Below are 9,157 nucleotides of genomic sequence, written 5' to 3' on the forward strand. Positions count from 1 at the left end.
CCTCTGACTATCATGGGTGGCACGGTGGCACAGTGGTTAGCACTGCTGCCTCACTATGACAGCGACTTGGGTTTGATTCTCGGCTTGGGTCACTGTCTGTGCCGAATCTGCACGTTCTCCCCGTGTCTGCGTGAGTTTCCTCTGGGCGCTCTGGTTTCCTCCTACAGTCTGAAAGATGTGCAGGTTTGGTGCATTGGCCGTGCTAAATTCTCCCTGAACAGGTGCCGGTTGTGTGGATTTTCACAGTAACTTCATTGCAGTGTTAACGTAAGTCTATTTGTGACACTAATAAATAGGCTCTAAACAGTGCCAAATACTCCTATCATTTTTAAATGGAGATTTCCCTGATGTGTCTTGTGACGATACTGTGCCTTTAAGATATGTGTTTTCATTATGTTTCTCTGAAGTTTTTTCAAGCAAGCCTCATGTTTTTTGTTACTGTGCTATCTGAGACGATGTCCTCTGATTGTTACTGAAGAATTATAATGGGTATCTTGTTAATTTTTAACCTGGGCTGAATGTAGTGTCTTGGAGTTTTATGACCCTTTTGGAATTATTGTGGAGCATGATTGACAGGTCAGGTGACGCCTGTATGGACAGTTTTTTCCCCACTAAGGGGCAATTTTGCACAGCCAATGCACCTAACCTGCACATCTTTGGACTGTGGAAGGAAACTGGAGCGCCCGGAGGAAAAAGTTTATTTATTAGTCACAAGTAAGGCTTACATTAACACTGCAATGAAGTAACTGTGAAATTCCCCTAGTTGCCACACTCCAGTGCCTGTTCGGGTCAATGCACCCAACCAGCACGTCTTTCAGATTGTGGGAGGAAACCGGAGCACCTGGAGGAAACCCACGTAGACATAGGGAGAACGTACAAACAGTGACCCAAGCTGGGAATTGAGCCCAGGTCCCTGGCGCTGTGAAGTGGCAGTGCTAACCACTGTGTTACCATGCCACCCCAAACACAGAACTCCAACAGTGCCGAAGGAAGCCATTCAGCCCATCGAGTCTACATCAGCAACAATCCAAGCCAGGCCTTATCCCCGTTGTCCCTGTTAATGCCCCTGACACTAAGGGGCAATTTAGCATGGCCAACCCACCCAACCCTGTGGACGGTCAAGTTTAAGGTTTTAGTTTCATTTTTGTCAGCAGCTGTTTGGACTGCAGACTGAAAGCAGTCTTCTCTCTCTCTCTCTCTGTCTCTGAAATGAAAATTCTACTGTCTGGCTAGAAGCCAGATCAAGCAGTATCTCTAACTTGAGGTATGCTGAAAGTTTCAGGATTGGGAAGTCTCAGTTATGAGCCAACATGTCAAAGGACCAATTCACAGTACAGGTTACAAAGCAGCATCACGGCAGCATACTTGCTTTTGTTTGTATCAAGCTGAGAAAGGGGCGTATGTTTGTGGGTGTCCTTTGATTTGGAACAGCGTACTTAGCTCTTAAGATAGTCATAGTTGGTTCTTGCAATTGGTAAAGGTTATGCTGCATTTTTTAAATTATCTTTTAACTGAGTTCTTAAATAAAGTTTGTTTTGATTGAAGCTCCCCAGTGGGTCACTTGAATCATATCTGGAGTGAATCATCTAATGCTCTCCCCAAAGCCAAAATCAAAGTGCAATACCTATGAATCACTACAGTGAAGAAAGAGGCCATTCAGCCCATTGAGTCTGCATTGACAACAATTCCATCCATGCTCTATCACCGTAACCCCATGTATTTGCCCTCATAATCTCTCCAACATTAAGGGGCAATTGAGCATGCCAAATCCAGCTAACCTACACATCTGATACACTAAGGGGCAATTTAGCATGGCCAAACCACCAAACCTAAACATCTGGGACACTACAGGGCATAGCATGGCTAATCCACCTAACCCACACATCTTTGGACACTAAGGGGCAATTTAGCATGGCCAATCCACCTAACCTGCACATCTTTGGACTGTGGGAGGAAACTGGGTGACACTCCTCAGATAACACTTCCAAGTAAGTTAGTCAATGAAACCAAGCGCATCTGCACCACCCAATGACAACAGCTTCTTCAAACATCTCCCTCCTTGGATCACGGTGAAAATTGGAATGAGTGCTCAATGGGTTTGGAAGCCTATTTGCATTTGCTCAATAAATACGGATTGTAACCGCCCCCAGAGCAGAATACAAGAGACAGAGCCCCGAAGAGACAATCATCCATCTCTGGAAGGAATCGAGAAATCATGGAGTCCCTGAAACTCATTGTGATCCTCCTCATCGTGCTTGGAGGTAAGTGATCAACTGGAGACCTCAGGGATGTGCTGGAGGAGTGCGGGTAATATCAAATGAAGGAACACCCAAAAACTGGGCATGATTCAGAACAGATAAACTGTCAGTGAGAAAGAAGGTTAAAGGAAATGTGAATATCTGTCCTGGGAGAGTTTGATGGGGACAGTGTAGAGGGAGCTTTACTCTGTATCTAACCCCATGCTGTACCGGTCCTGGTAGGAACTGTATCCCAGTGAGAGTCAGCATCTTCAGGAACTGTATCCCAGTGAGAGTCAGCACCTTCAGGAACTGTATCCCAGTGAGAGTCAGCACCTTCAGGAACTGTATCCATGTGAGAGTCAGCACCTTCAGGAACTGTATCCCAGTGAGAGTCAGCACCTTCAGGAACTGTATCCCAGTGAGAGTCAGCACGGTCAGGAACTGTATCCAGTGAGAGTCAGCACCTTCAGGAACTGTATCCCAGTGAGAGTCAGCACCTTCAGGAACTGTATTCCAGTGAGAGTCAGCACCTTCAGGAACTGTATCCCAGTGAGGGTCAGCACCTTCAGGAACTGTATTCCAGTGAGAGTCAGCACCTTCAGGAACTGTATCCCAGTGAGAGTCAGCACCTTCAGGAACTGTATCCCAGTGAGAGTCAGCACCTTCAGGAACTGTATCCCAGTGAGAGTCAGCACGGTCAGGAACTGTATCCCAGTGAGAGTCAGCACCTTCAGGAACTGTATCCCAGTGAGAGTCAGCACCTTCAGGAACTGTATCCCAGTGAGAGTCAGCACTTTGTCAAGTTGACCCCAATGAGGATCTGTACCTTCAGTAACTAATACATTCCCTCATAGATGAGGAATGTGTGAGGAATATTGTCTGAAAGGACCTTTACCGTGGGATAGTCTGGTGGGTTTTGGGGGAGGTGTTAATCTCGCTGCGTTATAGCTTTAGGTGTGTGTGAGTGGGAGAGAGCTGAAGGTGTGTGCTGTGTAATTCACAATGACATCTGAGAATGTGTCAATTCGATGGACAAACCGTGACTGGGTATTTCTGGGCGGGTTTGTGAGAATTGAAATGGTGATGATGATCCACATTGCCCCTCATTCTCCGATCTTTGCACATTCTGTTTTGTCTCTCTGCCTTCAGTGGAATTGCCTGCACCTGCTGGAATTGTTCATCTCTCCTCGGCACCCTGACCATCCAGAATGGTTCCTGTATCAGTAATTAACAAACGCTGCAACTCCCAGCATTGCATGCTTCAATCAGTGTGGTTTATTTCACTAGAATTGCAAAGTACATTTCAAACAGATTAAAAGGTAAAAGAGCAACAAAACGTCGACATGAGAGACACTCGGTGAGGAATTAGAAATCAGTGAGACGGTGAGAGAGAAATCCTATCAATCACCCCCGGAATATTCAATTGGAGAGACGCTTGTCAATGTGGCTCCTAGTCCCATCACTATCGCTTCATTGCAAGCTGGGGTTATCAGATGGTCTTGCATTGCTTTTGGTCATAGCCCACAAACTTACTGTTCAATTTGTCGCTGTGTTTCTTGAAGCACAGAGCAGCTTCCACATCACAACTGCACACTTTCTTTCCACAGGTTGAACTTGTTGACCACGTATCAGCTGAAAAAGAGTGGACAACAACGAAGTGTACACAAACTAAAGTACGCACTGTGATGTATATGTGGATATATGCACTCGAATATACATGCGTTAATGTACGTACTAATGTGGTGGATGGGGGTTAAATGTGTGAGATTTTGCAATGTTGTTAAATCCTTTATTTTTGTTGGTTCCTTAATAGAACAAAGAGCAAAGAAAATTACAGCACAGGAACAGGCCCTTCGGCCCTCCAAGCCTGCACCGACTATGCTGCCCAACTGAACTAAAACCCCCTACCCTTCCGGGGACCGTATCCTTCTATTCCCATCCTATTCATGTATTTGTCAAGACACCCCTTAAAAGTCACTACCATATCGCTTCCCTATCTCCCTCGGTAACGAGTTCCAGGCACCCACTACTCCCTGTGTAAAAAAATCCGCCTTGTACTTCTCTTTCAAACCTTGCCCTCACACCTTAAACCTAGGCTCCTTAGTAATTGACTCTTCAACCCTGGGAAAAGCTTCTGACTATCCATTCTGTCCATGCCTCTCACAATCTTTAGACTTCTATCAGGTCTCCCCTCAACCTCCGTCGCTCCAATGAGAACAAACCAAGTTTCTCCAACCTCTCCTCGTAACTAATACCCTCCATACCAGGGAACATGCTGATAAATGTTTTCTGTACCCTCTCCAAAGCCTCCACATCCTTCTGGTAGTGTGGCAACAAGAATAGAACACTATATTCCAAATGTGGCCTGACTAGGGTTCTACAAAGCGTCAACATGACTTGCCAATTTTTAACCTCAATATCCCGGCCAATGAAGGCATGCATGCTCTCTGCCTTCTTGACTACCTTCTCCACCTGCATTGCCACTTTCAGTGACCTGTGTACCTGTACACCCAGATCCCTCTGCCTATTAATACTCCTAAGGGTTCTGCCATTTACTGTATATTTCCTATCTGTATTAGACCTTCCAAAATACATTAACTCACATTTGTCTGGATTAAACGGCATCTGCCATCTCTCCGCCCAAACCTCCAACTGATTTATATCCTGCTATATCCTCTGATGGTCCCCATCGCTATCCACAAATCCACCAACATTTAGGTTGTCCGCAAACTTACTAATCAAACCAGTTACATTTTCTTCCAAATCATTAATATATATTACAAACAGCAAAGGTCCCAGCACTGATCCCGGAACAAAAAAACAGTACAGCACGGAAACAGGCCCTTCGGCCCTTCAAGCCTGTGCCGACCATGATGCCTGCTTAAACTAAAACCCTAAGCACTTAGAGAGTCTGTATCCTTCCATTCCAATCCTATTCATGTATTTGTCTAGATGCCCTTTAAATGCTGTTATCGTACCTGCTCCCTGGTTCCAGGCATTCACCACCCTCTCTGCAAAAAAAACTCGCCTCGAAACCTTAAACCTATGTCGCCTAATACTGGGTGTCACGGGTAGCACAGTGGTTAGCACTGCTGCTTCACAGCTCCAGGGTCCTGGGTTCGATTCCTAGCTCAGGTCAGTGTCTGTGTGGAGTTTGCACATTCTCCTCGTGTCTGTATGTGTTTCCTCTGGGTGCTCTGGTTTCCTCCCACAGTCCAAAGATGTGCGGGTTAGGCTGATTGGTCATGCTAAGAAATTGCCCCTTAGTATCCAGGGATGTGTAGGTTAGAGGGATTAGTGGGTATAACATGTAGGGATATGGGTCTGGGTGGGATTGTGTTCGGTGCAGACTCGATGGGCTGAAGGGCCTCTTTCTGCACAGTAGGGTTCTATGATTTATGATCTTTGACCTTTCTACCCTAGGAAAGAGCATCTGACTATCCACTCTGTCCACGCTGCTCGTAATCTTGTAAACCTCCCATCAGGTCACCCCTCAACCTCCGTCGTGCCAGTGAGAACAAACCCGAGTTTCTCCAACCTCTCCTCATAGTTAATACCCTCCAGACCAGACAACATCCTGGTCAAAAGGGTAAAAGGGTACGGTGCGATCTCCTCAGAGCACTCAATTTTCTTGGCTTCAACGTAACAGTCATCACGCACTTGGCAACATCTAAACAGGTGGACAAACAGGAGATAACATTTCAGATTGAAGTTTTCCCTTGGTGAGAATGAAACTCAGCCAGAGGCTGAATAATTCCAACCCAGCCTCAGATCGGGTTGTCCTTGGAGTTTTCAGGAATGAAAGATTAATCCTCAGGGAACTCATTCCCTTGAACTGATGGAATAAGGTCATTGCTGCAGGGGGGGTTTTCCTCTTTTGTTTCAACACATTTGTTTATTGGGGATAAAGTGGGGGGTGGGAGGGAGAAACTGTTTCTCAAAAAAGCATCCAATCAGATGACAAAGAGTCTGTTCACTTTCCAATTGGTCTGGAAAGGTTGGGCACCCCGAGAATGGACCAATGGGAACTTGGAGGAGGGATGTTTGGAGTTGGGAGGTGGTATCATGAATAGTCGATGAATATGGACAATTATTCTTCGCATCTACATCATCAAACCGATATTTTGTGAAAGAACATCGCATCCAGCTCAAGACAAACATGACAAGGAAGGATGTGGAAGCTTTGGGAGAGAGGGCAAAGAAGGTTCACCAGGATGTTGCCTGGTCTCCAGGGTGTTGACGATGAGGAGAGGTTGAATAAACTAGGATCCAATTAACTGGAAAGATGGAGGCTAAAGGGAGAACTGATGGAGGTCTGCAAAATTATGAGGGGCACAGACAGTCAGAAGCTTTTCATAAATTACTCCAATAACCCCCTATCAATTACCCCCAGTAACTCCTCCAAACCAGTGCCTCACCTGTTAACCACTTCTATGGGATGCCTGATGAGCCAATGGTGCCACTGGGGTGGAATTGCCAATCAGGACACTGAATGTTGAACCAATCAGGAGAGAGAAAAGTTTGGCCTTGCCGGGGGGGAATGTTTCTTGTTGGGGTGGGGGGGTCGGTCCCAGTATATCCACTGCAGGAGATTCTGATTGGGAGGGTGCAGCTCACCCAGAGAGGGGCTTGAATGGGGTTTGCTGACACATAAGGGGTGGGTTAAAGGGGAGGGGGTGTGGAGCACAAGCTGTGTCTAAATTGGCTTTGACCGTACCACAGTGATCACACTTGAAAAATCTTTCATCACTGAAGCAGTTACTCTGCCTGGAGGCAGTGGGAAGGATTACACAGAAGCAAGTTCTGGCCTTCTAAGAAACGTCTTCACTCTGCTTTGCCCCAGAGCAAGACATTGCTGTTTCTCAATCAGCGCAAACACTTGCATTTTGGCTTCACAGAGAGTATTTCTTTACACCGCAATTCTTTTATTTTACCTGTCAACTGCATCCACTGACTGGTTGCCATTCCCTCCAAGTGCACAGAAACAGCCATACTTGACCAATTGCCTTATATTGAACTTTGTTTTGGTGCACTCAAGAACACGTCTGAAGTCGTTGAATTTTTTCCGTTCAATGGTAGCGTCCTGTCCAGGGATCCACATTGCTACGAGGGGACAACAGAATAAATTACTGTATCAGAAAGCCCGGAATCAGAGCCAGCATGAGGACAATTTAACAACACGCGGAATCCAAAAACCAGAACAACCTGCAGAAGAATATTTGTGAATTTAACGGAAATTGTGTCTCACAAACAGGCCATTCGGCCCAACAATCCATGGCTGTGTCTGTCCCACACCAGGCTCCTCTCATCCATTTTCATCCAACCCAACCAGCAAAGCTTTCCATTCCTTTCTCCCTCATGTACTTACCGAGCTTCTCCTTAAAGCCATCAATAATACTCACACCAAGCATTCCCTACGCCAGAGAATTTCACAGTCCCAACATCAAACAATCCTAGAACAGGCACAGCACAGGGTACTGCATAGAGTAAAGCTCTCTTGGCACTGTGCCTCATCAAACTCTCCCAGGACAGGTACAGAATGGGGTTAGATACAGAGTAAAGCTCCCTCTGCACTGATCCTCGTCAAATAGTCATTGGACAGATAGAACAAGGGGTTAGATTTGGAGTAAACCTCCCTCCACACTGTCCCCCATCAAACACTCCCAGGACAGGTACAGCACGGTGTTAGATGCACAGTGAAGAACCCTCTGCACTGTCCCCCAACAAACAATCCCAGGACAGGCAGAGCACAGGTTTAGATTCAGAATAAAGCTCCCTCGACTCTGTTCCCATCAAACTCACCCAGAGCAGGTACAGCACGGGGTTTGACACAGAGGAAAGCTCCCTCTACACTATCCCCTTCACATACTGTCAGGACAGGTACAGCACGGGGTTAGATACAGAGTAAATCTCTCTCTACACTGTCAAACACTCCTAGGACAGCTATTCACATTTCCATTAACCTTCTTTGTCACTGACAGTTTATCTGTTCCGAATCATGCCCAGTTTTTGGGCGTTGTTTCATTTGATATTACCTGCACTCCTCCAGCACATCCCTGAGATCTCCAATTGATCACTTACCTCCGAGCACGATGAGGAGGGTCACAATGAGTTTCGGGGACTTCATGACTTCTCGATTCCTTTCAGAGATGGATGATTGTCTCCTCAGGGCTCTGTCTCTTTTATTCTGCTCCGGGGGTGGTTACAACCAATATTTGCTTCGCAAATGTAAATAGGCTTCCAACCCCATTGGGCACTCATTCCAATTCTCACCGTGACCCAAGGAGGGAGATGTTTGAAGAAGCTGTTGTCATTGGGTGGTGCAGATGCGCTTGGTTTCATTGACTAACTTACTTGGCATTGAAGATATCTGGAAAGTAAAAGTGTACTTATTGTTCACCACAATTCCCAGTCTAATTTATTTAACCACAACAGTCAGATCAATGATATCCTGATATATATCAGTGAGCAAATTTACTGACCGGGTTGTCAAGTAAACAAATGAGATTGAGGATCTGGTGAACCGGTGCAATGACAATAACCTCTCCCTCAATGTCAACAAAACAAAGCAGACTGCCATCGACTTCAGGAAGCGTAAAGACGAACATGCCCGTCTACATCAATGGGGACGAAGTAGAAATGGTTGAGAACTTCAAGTTCAGATCAGCAACAATCTGTCCTGGTCCTCCCATGCTGACACGATAGTGAAGAGAGTCCGCCAACGCCTCTACTTTCTCAGAAGACTCAGGAAATTTGGAACGACTCTCACCAACTTTTACAGATGCACCATAGAAAGCATTCTTTCTGGTTGTATCACAGCTTGGTATGGCTCCTGCTCTGCCCAAAACTGCAAGGAACAACAAAGGGTCGTGAATGTAGCCTAATCCATCACGCAAACCAACCTCCCATCCATTGAC

The 9,157-nt window shown here is 46.0% G+C and overlaps 1 protein-coding gene across 1 annotated transcript; it reads right to left on the minus strand.

The window, feature by feature from the left end:
* Positions 1-3,729: 3,729 nt before the first annotated feature.
* LOC145362130 (acidic phospholipase A2-like) lies at positions 3,730-8,367 on the minus strand. The gene is made up of 4 exons (XM_080218188.1): positions 8,322-8,367; positions 7,175-7,343; positions 5,807-5,910; positions 3,730-3,872 (listed from the first exon to the last, which is right to left on the minus strand). Exons 1-4 carry the CDS (start codon positions 8,365-8,367, stop codon positions 3,730-3,732), a joined length of 462 nt encoding a protein of 153 aa, XP_080074314.1.
* Positions 8,368-9,157: the final 790 nt, after the last annotated feature.

This window comes from Carcharhinus amblyrhynchos, unplaced genomic scaffold, assembly GCF_965287045.1.
Source record: "Carcharhinus amblyrhynchos unplaced genomic scaffold, sCarAmb.v2.hapA scaffold_37, whole genome shotgun sequence".
In the NCBI taxonomy this organism is placed as follows: domain Eukaryota; kingdom Metazoa; phylum Chordata; class Chondrichthyes; order Carcharhiniformes; family Carcharhinidae; genus Carcharhinus; species Carcharhinus amblyrhynchos.

Bases quoted from the DNA above. Each gene is read 5' to 3' on its own strand.
- LOC145362130 (XM_080218188.1), bottom strand. From the start codon at position 8,367: ATGAAGTCCCCGAAACTCATTGTGACCCTCCTCATCGTGCTCGGAG. The intron at 7,344-8,321 runs GTAAGTGATCAA...GTCCCCTCGTAG, and splicing joins CCTCCTCATCGTGCTCGGAG to CAATGTGGATCCCTGGACAG. The intron at 3,873-5,806 runs GTCTGGAGGGTA...ACTCTTTTTCAG, and splicing joins TTTGACCAGGATGTTGTCTG to CTGATACGTGGTCAACAAGT.